This window comes from Callionymus lyra, chromosome 12, assembly GCF_982586985.1.
Source record: "Callionymus lyra chromosome 12, fCalLyr1.hap1.1, whole genome shotgun sequence".
Lineage (NCBI taxonomy): Eukaryota > Metazoa > Chordata > Actinopteri > Syngnathiformes > Callionymidae > Callionymus > Callionymus lyra.
The window spans coordinates 22,317,311-22,332,767 of NC_141829.1; the positions used below are offsets into that span (position 1 = coordinate 22,317,311).

Here is a 15,457-nt window from a genome sequence, read left to right on the forward strand (position 1 = left end):
TGGCGCGGGAAATGAACGAAGTAGTTGCTGGAGTTTCTTCTCTTCTCCTCATTGTTCGCTTCTTCTCCTGCAGACTTCACAAGTTCCTCTCCTTGTGTCGCACTCCTGAGATAACAAACTATGCCTGCAACTCGCTCCCAGGTAAACAAACAACATCCTTACTACATTTACAACCTTTTGATTCGGTTATTTTCACTTATTCTTTTCACACAGAACTTTAAATGTAATAACTTGTATTCTTACGCTTGACTAGTTTGATCTTTTTAAAGAATCAAAAACTCCAAAAAGTTTGATTTCAATGCATGTATAGTAATTACAATGTAGTACTGACCGTCATTACGTAATATTTTTGCATAAATTGCTGTTTTTTTGTTTGCATACTTGGAGTAAACATGACTTACTTGCTTTAAATACATTACATTTATTGTTGTTTTTCTATTTGAATGTATGATGTTAAGATACTCTGCTGTGGAAAAGGGAGTGTCCTCGGTGTGAGCTGAAAAATGTGTCAGACATTTAAACCCACGTGTTTCCCACAGACGGTCCAGTCTCCGTCCACCAGGATGAGTCTGAGGAGCTTTCGCAGTGTCCCTCTGGTTCCCATGGAAACCTCGTCCTCGTCTTGCTCCGACGACAGTTGTGACAGCTTCGGCTCCGATGGAGGCTTCGCTAACAATGTAATGACAGGATAATAACTTGTGTCCACAAATATAATCCTCTTAAACATCAGTGGGTGTGTGTGGAGTCTTGACTGATCTTTCATGTGTGTGTGTGTGTGTAGAAGAGGAACCGTGGGCCCGCCAGGAGGCTGCCGGCCAAACCCAAAGCAGCAGAGGTCACTTCAGAGGAAGAGTCGTGCAGCGGGTTCGAGGAGAACGAGATCAACAGTCACATGGAAGCCATGGTGAGTCGCATTGGAGCCACTTCCTGGTTCAAGTTGTAGGTTTTCCTTCGGGACCCGAGGAAGTGAATGACAACAGAAGCGAAGTGAGCTGCAATGCTAATGAAGGAGGAGATTAACATTAACACAAAAACGATAAAGAGATGAATAACAATCCCACAATGGTGCCGTATTTAACAGCAGAGGGATTAAGAAACAGCAGGTAAATGTCTCTTGAATAAAGATGTGTGATAGCTTTTTTGATTCTCTAAACCCGAGGCCTGAGGGCCAAATCAAGTCCAGCAAATCCCTGTAGGTGGCCCATATGAACTTTCACGCTTATGGTGTTGAAAAATATGTGTTACACTTCTGAAAAAATAACTATTTGCCAGTTAGTTGACACCAGAAATGACAAGAAGATATTCACCTCTTTTGCCAGCATTCTTTCAAAAGTATGCCATTTATCTTTGTATTTAAAAAAAAGATCACCCAGAACCAAATGTCTATTTGAGATGAATATTTGAGATGTATTGAATTAATTTTAAAAAGTTTTCCTCTCATAAATGTGTACTTTGATTACCAATGGAGAGTATTAGTTTGTTATATAAGGGTTACGGGGTGTAAGGAAAGTGTGGAATACATAAATCTCCATATTTAATAGAAATTATAATTAAGTTTAAATATCATGCAAAGGAAACAATTATGAAATGAAGGAAATGTGGTTAAAAAACATTACTTTTAATTTAGAGTTCATGTAGAAATCTAATACTTTCCAGATGTGTGTAAATGGTCCTTTTACTAAAGTTTTATATTCACAATAACATTTTAAGTTTTCATGCATTTACATGTTTTTTGTTCGTCTCAGAATGTGGACCCTGAGCCTCCCCGACGTGGTCGTAAACCCAACGCCCTGAAGGTGGCGATGGTCTTTCCTTCTAAGAAGGTCGGCCAAAAGCGTCCTGCGTCAGAGCCGCTGGTTAAACCTGCGGCCATGAAATCTGAGGAGGACGAGGAGAACTTCATGTTGAAGAGAGCTCTGAACATCAAGGAGAACAAAGAAATGGTAAGAAACGTTTCCTTCTGTTTGAACCAAACACAACAACGACTCTGACTGACGTTGTTATGTTTGTTGTTAGCTGGCGAAGCTCATGGCAGAGCTGAACAAAGTTCCCGGACTCATCCCGAGAAGAATGTCATCGTCGTCGGCAACGTCTTCGATGGTATTTAGAAGTTCTGTTGACATTTTTAAACTTCAGACCGGTGTGTTAATCCTCGCTCTCTTCAGCCTCGCACTCCTCGCAGGTCTGCTGGAGTTTTAAGAAGAAACCCGGAGCGCTCGTCCCGAGTACACACAAGGTCCCGCGCGTCCGTGGACGGACCCCCCAGCCCGACGTCGGACGAGGAGCCCGACGACAAGTTCAGTCTGGTCCGCAGGAGCCGCTACTACGAAGAGGCTGACGACGCGGTTCCTCGTCGCCGCTCCTTCCCTGGATCCAAGGCCATCTCTCACGTGGTGCGACCCGTGGAAGAGATCACCGAATCCGAGCTTCTGGGCATCTGCTCCGTCGTGAAGGACAAGGTCTACAACAGGGCCATGGTGAGTACCAAGAACCTGCTCGTGGTCTCTGCGTGTTCACTAACTCTCTCCGTCTCTCAGGGCTCGACTTGTCATCAGTGTCGCCAGAAAACGATCGACACCAAAACGTGTTGTCGCAACCCCGAGTGTGTCGGCGTGAGGGGCCAGTTCTGCGGCCCCTGTCTCCGCAACCGCTACGGCGAGGACGTCCGGGTCGCTCTTCTGAACCCAGTGAGTCCCTAAAGGCACCCGTTAAGCTCCGCCCATCGCTCTGATCATGTGACCTGACCTTTCTATTTCTGTTGCTTTCAGGACTGGCAGTGCCCCCCCTGCAGGGGTATCTGTAACTGCAGCTTCTGCAGGGCCAGAGATGGACGCTGTGCAACCGGAATTCTGGTCTACCTGGCCAAGTTCCACGGCTACGATAACGTGCACGCCTACCTGAGGAGGTACCTGGAAGATTTCATATCTGCATCAGTTGATTTCTGGAGGGGCCGCAAATGACTAATGATGTATCATGATACAGTGTATTTATTTGCTTAAAACTCCACTAGATGTCACTCTTTGCTTTTTAATCTTTGGCCCTGATCTTCAAATCAACGATACCTCATCAGCCCATCACTATGACTTACTGTAACTATAACTGGGTAGAAAAACTCCTCAATTACGATTGGAACAAACGACTTTGTGAAGGTAGAAATTAAAGTTACTGTTGATAATGATTCTCAGATAAAAATATGTTCATGTGCAGAGTTTTTTGAGTTTGAACGTTTCAAACTAAAAGCGTAAACTTGTCAACATGTGAATAGTGAAAGTTTGTTACAAAGTTAATATGTATCATACTAGCTTAATTATGTATGTTATAAAGTGGAAAAATCTGTGTTTTTTTCTCCATTACGAAAAGTTGAATAAAAATAATGTTCAGTAATTGCAGATATTTGTAAAGTTATAAAATTATAAAAAATCTAATTGTAACCAAGTCTTCAACAAGATCCCATAAGCCCACCTGTGTGTGATCATAGTAAAACATGTTTTTAATCTGACTTTTCTTCTCTACAGCTTGAGGAAAGAGCTGGAAGAAAGCAGCGAGTGAAGGTTTCGTCTCCTGGACTTGGTCTGACTCCCTCCGACACATTTCCACGTCGGCACAGTGAAGATACTGCTGTTCTCCTGCTGTTGTTTATACTTGTACATGTTCCTCATCTGAGGCTGGTGTCGTCAACACGATGACGCTCAACTCTGGAGGGAAAAAAAAAAGAAAAGTCCTAGCTTTGTTTAGCTGCATTGTTTTAAATGTATAGCTTTGATGATCCTTCTCAGTGCCTTTTAACTGTTGTACATTAAACACTGACTTTACAAGTTTGGACGTGGTGTGGATTTACTTGGGATATCCTGAGAGCAGGTATTAAGGTCACAGCTCGGCTTGTTCTCCCCCAAATGTGGAGGACCAGTGATATACTGCGGCGCCGGCTCGACTCTCCTTCATTAGATAACTGCCACTAATGGTGTGGAAACAATTAACACTCTAATGGGAATCTCATGCCTGTAAATCATGGGATCCTGTTAAAGCGCGCGCTCGCTCTGCTCCAGTATCTTCGGCTCATTTTCCGCCGACACTGTTAAGTGGCTGAAGGTGCTGCCGGAGAGGCAATAACTCTGCAGCCTCACGTGAGATGAAGGCGCTCTGGAAGAAATAAAAAGGTGCTTTTTGACCTACGATTGATCTGAGGGGGGTGTTGCAGAGGGAAGTCCTGTTTGTGTTGACGCTCGGCATCACAACGTCGCTCTGGTATCTATTCGCTTGATGTACAATAGAAGGTCCTTTTCTTCAGTGAAGGTTTATAACCACAGGCTTGAGGTGGAACCACCAGATCTAGAGCAGGGGTTTCAAACTTTAAGGTCCCCAGGTCAAACAACAACGTTCATTTACTTAAAAAACGTTTCTGTGGCGGCCAGGATACTTGACTAAATACAAAATCTTCCACTTAATTTTCATCCAGATCTCATTCAAGATTCAACAAGTCATCACGCCTTTTGAGTAATACATTCTTCCCTGGGATTGCTGGTAACTCATAAATAGATAATTAACAGTAATGGTCAGGTTTATGTCAGAACATGCAAATACATGCCCTGAGCACTTTTAAGAGTGCATGATTTTGTAAATCGGTTCTAGAGTTTCTTAATTTGTTCTAGAGATTGTTAATCTGTTCCAGAGATTGTAAAGCAGTTCTAGAGTTTGTTAATCTGTTATAAAGATTGTAAATTTATTCTAGAGATTGTAAATCTGGTCTAAAGATTGTAAATTTGTTCTAGAGATTGTAAATCTGTTCTATAGATTTTAAATGTGTTATAGTGAAATAGATATAGTTTGCATACGAGTTTAGATTTTTGAAATTTATTTTGGAGTTTGTACATTTGTTTTAGAATTGATAAACTTGTGTAAGTAAAAGTGTTCTTGATAGTGTAAAGCTGTTTCAAAGTTACTACACATGTTTAATAGTTCGGAAATATGTTCTCTATAACTTTTTTTAATGTTGTATTTTTGTCTTGGGGATAATTAATCATTTTAGGATTTAATAAATTAGCTTCAGACTTTTTGTTTGATATTTTATCTATCTAATATTTTATCCATTTGTTGAAATTTTGTTTACATATATATATGTAGAGATATATATATATTTAAATATATATATATATATATATATAAATATTTGTAATTAAATATTTGTCTTAGAGTTGATGAAAACATGTATTAGAATGAGAGAAGCAGTTATTTCACAAGACTTCACGTCTTTAAACCATTTCATAATTATTTTTAAAATCCCGTCATTTTCAGCCCAAAAGGAAATATCCAATAACTATTATTAGCATAATAACCATGCTCTTGAAAATACTGGTCCCGTATTAAACACCAATGATCATCCACTTTGAGGTGATGAATATTTAGGGAAGTAATTGTTTACAACGCTCGAGCATTGAGCTGATCTGGTAATCAGGCGATGAAATACAATATTTATTCATTAGAGCAGATTTAATGAGGCCTCGCGGTGCTAATTATGAAAACCAGTGTAGCAGTAAATGAGAAGCGCATGGTGGCGGGGGGTACCTGTGAGGAGGGACGGGGGCTTCAAGTGCCCTCGCTGCCATGGCACACTGAGCACAAGCACTTGGAGAGCAACCGTCCGTCCCACAGTGATACATCAGCGGGCCCCGCAGACAGGTCACAGATGGGCCCCTCACCCACGACATGTCCGGAACACACCTCGAGCTGTTGCCACCGATTGATTGACGGACACTTTCATCACAGCCACTGTTTGTCCTGCAGGTCGTGTGTGATTGTAGTGGAGCAGAAAAGCTGAATCAGGGAAACACAATCAAAATCAAGTGATTCAGTTTACGAACCTGGCGACCTCGGTCTGCAGACCTGCTGACTTGAATAGTGATATTTGACTCTGGGGGTGAAGGAAACTCAAGTTGTTTATACAGGCTAACAGAACAGGTTCAGTCAATGAACACAAACGTTTCCTTCAAAGAATCAGAAGAAGTAACTGATGTTTGATTGTCATTAAAAATATAAATATTTTTTAGACATTAATATCACTATGTCTGGAGAGTTTCACATTTAAATCAACTTTATTTAAAGTTTAAAATCCTAACAAAGCTATATCAAGAGACCTAACAACAGTCCTTTGACTGTATTCATGTGGCCCTAATAAGGTGAAAGATCATAAAGAAACTAACAATTGTATTTTGTATTTATTTCTATTAGTCATTACCAGTATCTATATTTGACTATAGGGTTTTTTGATTTAGGAATCTTGCGATTGCAGTATGTATTGCCCTTAAAATATTTAAGTTAATATAGAAATAGGAAAAAAAAAATGAAAAAAAGTTTGATAAAATACAGTAAAATAAAAACTAAAAAACACCCTGAATGAGGCCCCTGAAGAGAATCTAATTTCTAACCACAGATATACAGTTAAACCATCACTCTATAAGAAAAAAACAGGTTTCAGCCAATCACAATCAGTGACTGTGGTGAGAAAAACACTTCCTTTAAACATGCAGAAACCTCAAGAAGAACCGGACTCAGTGTGAACAGTCTTCTGCTGTGACCTGCTGGGAAGATAAGAAGGAGAGATAAAGGCGACGGGGAAAAAGGGAAATACTGGGAGATTAGAGAGACCAGTGTAGAACATGGAAGTAGACAGAGTCACGGACCGATATTACTTGTTACGAATAAATATATATGATTTTTTTTTTGAAGGTTAATTTTATATTTTTATAAAATCCCTCAGAACACTCGCAATGTTCTGACTTTTACAAAGACTCTTTTAAGATGACGTTACTCAACTATTTGTAGGAGGCAGAGCCAAAGTATCAAGTCAATACTCACACAGGTTAATAATACCTTTTACTATTTTTGTTATATTTTTACAGTAGTTGTTATTTAAAGTTTAACTAATGTGTTGATTTAAGTGTGTCCTAAATAGATATTGGACTCTATTGTATCATCAGTATGTATCTTTTTGTGAAAAACTCTCTTTTTAGAAAATTGTCTAAAGCCCCGCCCACCGAAAATACAGTTTTTCTTGAGATTAAATATCGTTTACTATAACCACACCCACTCTGCTGTGATTGGTTAAACAGTGAGGTTTTCCCCCCCATGTGTCAAGGGACTTGTTGTATAAACAAAGCGGGGTGTCATTACAGCTGGCTGGAGGAGGAGTGAAGCCATTATTACGTCATAATGGACTCTGCTCTCGTAACCTCTTGTTTTGCCGAGATTTCAGACGGGGGAGAACTTTATAAAGTAATAAGTTCAAAACATGTTCATGATGAGGGACTTACTGTATCTTGGAGAGAAAGACTTCAACATTTGAAACATATAGAAAAAGAGAATGTCCAAATTCGATTTTTAAATGTTTATTCTATTAACTTTTTATTGAATAATGACAGTTTGGCTACTGAACTAGTGAATTGTAGTTTAAAAAAAAACAAAAAAACATTTCAAGGGACAATAATTGCATCCTGAGTAGAATCAAAAATATGTCTCAGGTTCATGTAGGCATTATGAATCCAACCAAAATAAAGTGATCCAACAAGATTGACTTGGGAAATTTCTTTAATTAATTTTTTTTTTCCTTTTTTTAATCACAACATTATTTTAAAACCAGATTTGTTTCTCTTTGTTTGCTGATGTTCAATAATTATTTATGATATGTTAAATACATAATGACTGTGACCCTTGTGTAACCATGTCATTTTTAAGTTCTCTTCAGTTTAATAATCCACATTATGGATGCAGAAGATCTAGAAAATACAACATTAATTCAGGTATAAACAAACATTTCTTTCACAAATGATCAGCAGGATCGTCTCTCTAGCTAAGTCGAGTCTCTCCTGGATGGCCTTGCTTCTCATAAACGATAACTATCTTGCTCCTCCTGGCCATGACCTCCAGCGGCCAGAGAGAGGCGAGGAAAGTGCTGTTTAATGCTCAGTGAACGAGTCTGTTGACTCTGTTTGCTGCCTCTCCTCTTCCTGCCAGAGCTGCGCTGTGATGGAAACAGCATTTTGGTCCAGGTGTCAGAGACATTATCAGGAGAAAAGGGCTCCCTGCAGTCGCTCCATCTCTCAGGAAATTGCCAACTCACCCTAACAAAGGAAGCCATAAGTGCACTTGCTGCTGCCTTCAAGGGGGAGCTTGATAAAATGACATCATAAATAGAGAACTGTTGCAGGAGGTGGAGGCTCGGCTAGTGTGAGGATTCTGGTTAATATGTGCACGTCTGGGACAAAGTCTGCGTCCGTCCGCTTGATATTCACGGATACGATTAGGCTGCAGATGAGAATCGTGTCGACAACCTCTGGCTGTACCTGCCCGGAGTCAAACTCTATTTAATATTCACTAATTAAATGTTGGAACGCTCATGGTGGATCTAAACTTGGATTTGTGGAAGTCAACAATGGTTCCAGAAGTAAGAAGAGGAGGAAGAGAAGAAAGGAAAGAGAAGAGAAGGAAGAAAAGAGAAGGATGATTAAAAACAACAATTAAAATATTTATGTTATTAATTGGGAATTATAAACACATACAAACATCATGAACATTAATATACTCGTAATTGAAGGTATTTTACACTTTATATTTATTAATGAATGTAAAATATTGTGTCCTTTTAAGAAATGAAATATGTAGCGTTCAGTATCACAGTATCAGTATACAGATCACGTCTTTATACTTGTTTTAATCATATTTATTTTTTGTGTGATATTTTTATAGCTTAGTAATGTTTTTTAGGAAGGCACTTTTTAAAGTTCTGTCATTACAAGTAATACGTATATAAAGTATACAAATAGTTTGTCATTGCACAAATTTGGTTTAAACTGTATAAGAAACAACTATATGTAGATAATATAATTTTCTTATTTTTCTTATGGACAAAAAAAAGGAATGAAAATGTCCTTTTAGATCTAGATAACTTATTATCTTTTGTTATGGTTTTAAATTCTTTATTAATTTCATACATCTAATTGATTAAATAAAGCATATTTTCATCTTTACTAACGGCATTTATTAAGTCACAGCAGAATGATTTGTTTTTTATATACTGTCCGAATCGTTCCTATAGTTCTAGGCAGATGCAAGACGAGCAGGATTTCAACAAAGATGCTGCGGGTCTTGCTGAGCGTCATCTCCTGAAGGGGGCGCTCTGATACAGTCAACCTGCTGCCTCATCATCCGCAGACACAACTTTTCTCATCTCCATCAATTAAAACGACACCAAGAAGTGACATTTTGTTTCCCTTTCATCCTCAAATCCTCGTAATCCTGAAGTTATTTGAAGTGAAAACCTGCTGCCGGGGTCCAGTGTTTGGTCATTATGACCCCAGAGGGCAGTAATGTGTAAATCTATTGAGACACAGGTGAGATTGATTTTATTGAGAATATAAATGGGGCATGGAGCAGCTTACAGCCTGGAGATGGTGCTGCTGGTGTGCTTCATTAATTTTTACTTCATTAACTCTCCTCCAGACCTGCGTCCACACACTTGTGAATCCAAGAGCAGGACGACTTTCAGACGAGTCCCTCAGCAGCCGAGCCGCCATGACTCACATACACTGGAGAGCAGAGGATTCAAACCCTCCACTGGGTCAATAAAGTTTCAAAGAGTAATAATTGCTTGCATGTTCTCAACACAAAACTTGGATTTAAATTGTTTTTTAAAAAATATATGTTTCCATTAGGTTGATTTGTTTTTTTCTGACCATTTCTCTGTTACACACTTATATAATTACCTTTGCCAAGGAGGACTTTGTTCTGGAGATCCATTTGGATCCACCACGTCTTTGAAGGATATCTTTACAGCAGTGCTGGAGAAGTTTGGCGCTCTCCGTCTCTTGATTTTATACCATGTATATAAATGATAAACAAGCCATTACAATAAGTAATGATAAATCTTCCTGGATTGTAAATGTAAAATATAAATTACCTCTGCCAAGGAGATTAATAATAATGTAAATATCTGGGTTTATCTTTTTTTAAGAACAATTATTTATAAACAACTAACTTAAAAATTAAAAATTCAGGAAGTGTTGATAATGGGGGAATAAACAGGTATATTCCAAATAACCATAATAATAACCATCTGGATCCATGAATCTCTTCAAGATCCGTCAGCTCTTTAGAGCTAGGAATTGAGCTCACACTTTTTTGTTTGTGCAAATAAATAAATGAAAAATATTGAATTATAATCTAAATGCAAAAAAAATTACACTGTTCTGTTAAAATGAAAATAAAAAAAGGGGACCTTAAAATACGAGCGGAAGTGATATGCTTGGCAGAGGTCTGCTCTTTCAGCGTGTTTGTGGTTTACAGTGTAATTATCTGTCTGTTCCCAGAAAATACAAAGACCATGGACCAGGAATTGAACCATATCCACGAAAAACAACACGTTCTAACAAAAAAACAGTACTTTTACCACAAAAGCTGGCAAATCCTTTGAGAACCTCCAAGATCCAAATGGAATTCCACAGAACCACCAAATGTAATTCATTAAAATATACTAACTAAGTTAATTGTTTACTTTTTTATATATGTCATACTCCTTACAAACTACCTTGAAACTATTGCACTGATAATCCTTTCATTCATTATTTGCGGATGGAGCCCACAGATGCAACGAGAGAAGAACTTTTAAATGATTTTCATCAGAGCAAGTGCGGAGTCTTTTGCTGCTGAGTCCTCCTGAAGGGGGCGCTCTGATGCCGCCTCGTCGCAGCACAGCACTTCTCTTATCAACGTCAATTAAAACCAGTTGGCTTTTTGTTTCACTTTAATCCTCACAAAAACACTTCTCTGAAAAGAGGTGGACGAACTGAAAACCTGATAAACTGACGATGATTTATCATTCCTGTTAAAATTAAGATGTTTTTCTTACTTTTAAAAACTTCGATCTCCACATGGTTCGATCTCCTTGCTATAATCTAATAAATACATCTCTTTAAATTTAATTTAAAATAAGTAGGAATAACTCCAAACTTGTTCATGACTGATGATTTAATTTGGATACCATGTATAAGGACAAATCATAAATATTGGAAACATCGTTGGGAAAATGGATGTACGGAAAAGAAAAATCGATTGTTATTTTATTTATTTAACAGGATAAAATTTCCCATTCATAAGAATAGGAACTTTCTGGAAATTGTATATATATTACCATAGAAAAAGGAAGTTCTAACTCCGTTGGCCATTTATTTTTGTTATTTAAATAATAAATATTTTAACAAAATAAGGCAAATAAAACAAATAAATGATATATTTTCTCTGTATTTTACATTATAAATAGATCTTTGATACATTTTCTGGAAGAATTAATTAAATATTAAATTAATTGTCACAAACATAGTGTATATTGTTTTTTATTCAACTACAAATGTAACATGTGTAACATTATGTGAATACATTCCAGGAAATCTGTGAATAATGACTTTACTTCAAGGATACGTGACCTTTTTGTTGCATAACCAAACATTTAGAAAGAGCTATTGTTGATTAATTCAAGTCAGAAGTGTCTTGTGTCTCTCCAGATAGTAACGCTTCATCAGCTGGATCAATGAGCTTCTTTGAGTTTTGCCTCTTGGCTCAGCTCTTTCTGTACCACCAGAGTCTGATACAGATTCCTCATGACAAATTCATCCTCATAAACAAGACTCCAGGATACATTAGCTTCTCAAGCAGCAAAAACTAACCCTAACATTAGTCCAGCACTAACTGTAACTTAAGTCCAGCACTAGCCCTAATTTAACTACAGCACTTTACCTAATTTTAGTACAGCACTAACCCTCACTTTAGTCCAGCACTTGCCCTAACTTTAGTCCAGCACTAGCCCTAATTTTAGTCCAGCACTAACCCTAACTTTAGTTCTGCACTAACCCTAACTTTAGTCCAGCACTTACCATAACTTTAGTCCAGCACTAACCCTAATTTTAGTCCAGCACTAACCCTAACTTTAGTTCTGCACTAACCCTAACTTTACTCCAGCACTAACCATAACTTTAGTCCAGCACTAAACCTATCTTTAGTTCTACACTAACCCTAACTTTATTCCAGCACTAACCATAACTTTAGTCCAGCACTAACCCTAACTTGAGTCCAGCACTAACCCTAACTTTAGTCGAGCACTAGCCCTAACTTTATTCCAGAATTTACCATAACTTTAGTCCAGCACTAAACCTAACTTTAGTCCAGCACTAGGCCTAACTTGAGTCCAGCACTAACCCTAACTTTAGTCCAGCACTAACCCTAACTTGAGTCCAGCACTAGCCCTAACTTTATTCCAGAATTAACTGTAACTTTATTCCAGAATTAATCATAACTTTAGTTCAGCCCTTACCCTAACTTTAGTTCTGCACTAACCCTAACTTTACTCCAGCACTAACCATAACTTTAGTCCAGCACTAAACCTATCTTTAGTTCTGCACTAACCCTAACTTTAGTCCAGCACTAACCATAACTTTAGTCCAGCACTAACCCTAACTTCAGTCCAGCACTAAACGTAACTTTAGTCATGCACTAGCCCTAACTTTAGTCCAGCACTAACCCTAACTTTAGTCCAGCATTAACTGTAACTTAAGTCCAGCACTAGCCCTAACTTTAGTCCAGCACTAACCCTAACTTTAGTCCAGCACTAACCCTAGTTTTAGTCCAGCATTAACTGTAACTTTATTCCAGAATTAACTGTAACTTTAGTCCAGCCCTTACCCTAACTTTAGTCCAGCACTAACCGTAACTTTAGTCTCGCACTAGCCCTAACTTTAGTCCAGCACTAACCCTAACTTTAGTCCAGCACTAACCCTAACTTTAGTCCAGCACTAACCCTAACTTTAGTCCAGCATTAACTGTAACTTAAGTCCAGCACTAGCCCTAATTTGAGTCCAGCACTAACCCTAACTTTAGTCCAGCACTAACTCTAACTTCAGTCCAGCACTAGCCCTAACTTGAGTCCAGCACTAACCCTAATATGACTACAGCACTTTACCTAACTTTAGTCCAGCACTAACCCTAATTTTAACTCCATTAAACCTAATCTCCAGGACTAGCTTTTAAACTAACTCCAGGACTAACTCTTAACCTACTGTAACTCCAGGACTAGCTCTTAACCTAACTCCAGGACAAACTCTTAACCTAACTCCAGGACTAACTCGTAACCTAACTCCAGGACTAACTCTTAACCTAACTCCAGGACTAGCTCTTAACCTAACTCCAGGACTAGTTCTTAACCTAACTCCAGGACTAGCTCTTAACCTAACTCCAGGACTAACTTGTAACCTAACTCCAGGACTAGTTCTTAACCTAACTCCAGGACTAATTCTTAACCTAACTCCAGGACTAACTCTTAACCTAACTCCAGGACTAACTTGTAACCTAACTCCAGGACTAACTCTTAAACGAACTCCAGGACTAACTCGTAACCTAACTCCAGGACTAACTCGTAACCTAACTCCAGGACTAGTTCTTAACCTAACTCCAGGACTAGTTCTTAACCTAACTCCAGGACTAACTCTTAACCTAACTCCAGGACTAGCTCTTAACCTAACTCCAGGACTAGCTCTTAACCTAACTCCAGGACTAATTCTTAACCTAACTCCAGGACTAACTCGTAACCTAACTCCAGGACTAACTCGTAATCTAACTCCAGGACTAGTTCTTAACCTAACTCCAGGACTAACTCGTAACCTAACTTCAGCGTCAACTCTAAAACTAACTCATCTTCCTCCATAACTGCCGTTAAGTGTCTTGTGTGAGGCTGAGCTCTGTGACATCACTGCATCTTCAACTAGAGCTTTCACGGTCAACAAAACATGTCTGCAAACCTTGTGTCTCAAAGGACAAATGAAAGAAACACATCTGTGAGACAATTCACACCAGTCGTCTGTGTAATCTTGAGATTACACGGGACACTTAGAAGCAGCTCTCTCTGTTTGTTTTGGACAAAACGACGCTGGAGTGGATTTGATTTCTTTAATCTTCATTTCCTTGAACACGCTGCTCTTGCTCTTAAATATCACGTTGATCAAATACAGCAGGAGCAGCTCGTGTCTGACTTTGATGCTCAGAGGAAAGAAAACCTCTGTCTCATCGAGGCTTGATGGCGACACGTGAACGTGAATTTAATGAACACAATTCACTTCAAATGAACAGCTCAAAGTTCAACTCTACTTTTCAACAAAATTTTTAGGACTATCATTATTCATAAATAAATAAAAGCCATTCAATGTTCACTTGATTATGAAATTGTTATGTAAAACTTGCATTCAGATATTAAAAAAAATATATATATTTTGAATCAAACAAGCAGCTATTAAATCAGAACCTTATTCTGATATAATGAATGATTAATAAGAAAAAAGAGGAAAAAAAATACAATAGGATTTATCCCCCCCAAAAAAGGATAATGTGTTTGGTTTAAATAAAATAAATAAATAATTTTAAGGTTAATTAGAAACAAATGTCTTCCGTTCTTTTTCTTACATGATAGGATGTATCTGTAATTGATAAATGTGAAAACATTTTAAATTGTTAACCTTGAAAAATGTTCTTCATTTTTTGTAGATTTAATTGTACAATGAATTGAATTAGTATTTTTTAACTAAAGTGTGAAGCTAAATCCATAATACTAACTAACAGAAACAGCTTAAATATTGTTTAAAAAAATAAAAAAATAAAAATTTTCTTTTTTCAACAAAAGCATTTTCTTCGTTAAATAAAATTATTATTGAACTGAAGGAAAATAACTTTCCAGTTCATAAGTAAGTACCAGAAAATGAAATAATTTGTATTCTACACAAACATGGCGTTGCTTTTGTCATGTTTGAGAATTCCAAATATATATGGAATAAAATAATAATTAATTGAACTAAATACATGGACTTTTAAATACATTTTAGGATTGAAGAAGGTTATCTATTTTCACTTTCAAAATCATGGAACTCGATTTTGAAAGTAATGTTTTATAGCTTATTAAAGACCCCAGAAGTAAATGAGATTAAACTAAATAGGGTAATAAATAAGGACATATATATATATATATATATATATATATATATATACATATATAATGAATGCCAGATATAAACATTTGCTCTTTTGTAAATGTTCCCGTTTTTATTTTAACTTCACAAATATGAGACTTTTGTGAGTGTCATCATTTGATATAATGTGTGAAATTAATGCACATGAAAAAATGAATAAAATAAAATAAACATTGACAATTGTTTCTGTTTGTTTTCCCCTGTGATTATTATATTGACACTTTATTTTAAAAGATTGACCTCAAGGTAAAAATATAAAAACACAAAATATCTATAATAATGTTTTATTATCTATTTATTTAATGTATAAATTATAAATTATAATCGATATTCTTCGAAAAATAAAATAAAAAACAGTGTAATACTATTAAAAAATACAGGTAACATGAAATAATCTTCTTAAA

The 15,457-nt window shown here is 37.3% G+C and overlaps 1 protein-coding gene across 1 annotated transcript; it reads left to right on the top strand.

Annotated features, from left to right (window-relative positions):
• The first annotated feature begins 64 nt into the window (after positions 1 to 64).
• Positions 65 to 3,815, top strand: cdca7a (cell division cycle associated 7a). The gene is made up of 9 exons (XM_087804109.1): positions 65 to 141; positions 540 to 677; positions 782 to 904; positions 1,746 to 1,943; positions 2,017 to 2,100; positions 2,166 to 2,477; positions 2,538 to 2,687; positions 2,769 to 2,905; positions 3,516 to 3,815. Exons 1-9 carry the CDS (start codon positions 121 to 123, stop codon positions 3,547 to 3,549), a joined length of 1,197 nt encoding a protein of 398 aa, XP_087660235.1. The 5' UTR covers positions 65 to 120; the 3' UTR covers positions 3,550 to 3,815.
• The last annotated feature ends 11,642 nt before the right edge of the window (positions 3,816 to 15,457 follow it).

Bases quoted from the DNA above. Each gene is read 5' to 3' on its own strand.
- cdca7a (XM_087804109.1), top strand. From the start codon at position 121: ATGCCTGCAACTCGCTCCCAG. The intron at 678-781 runs GTAATGACAGGA...GTGTGTGTGTAG, and splicing joins ATGGAGGCTTCGCTAACAAT to AAGAGGAACCGTGGGCCCGC. The intron at 2,906-3,515 runs GTACCTGGAAGA...TCTTCTCTACAG, and splicing joins GTGCACGCCTACCTGAGGAG to CTTGAGGAAAGAGCTGGAAG.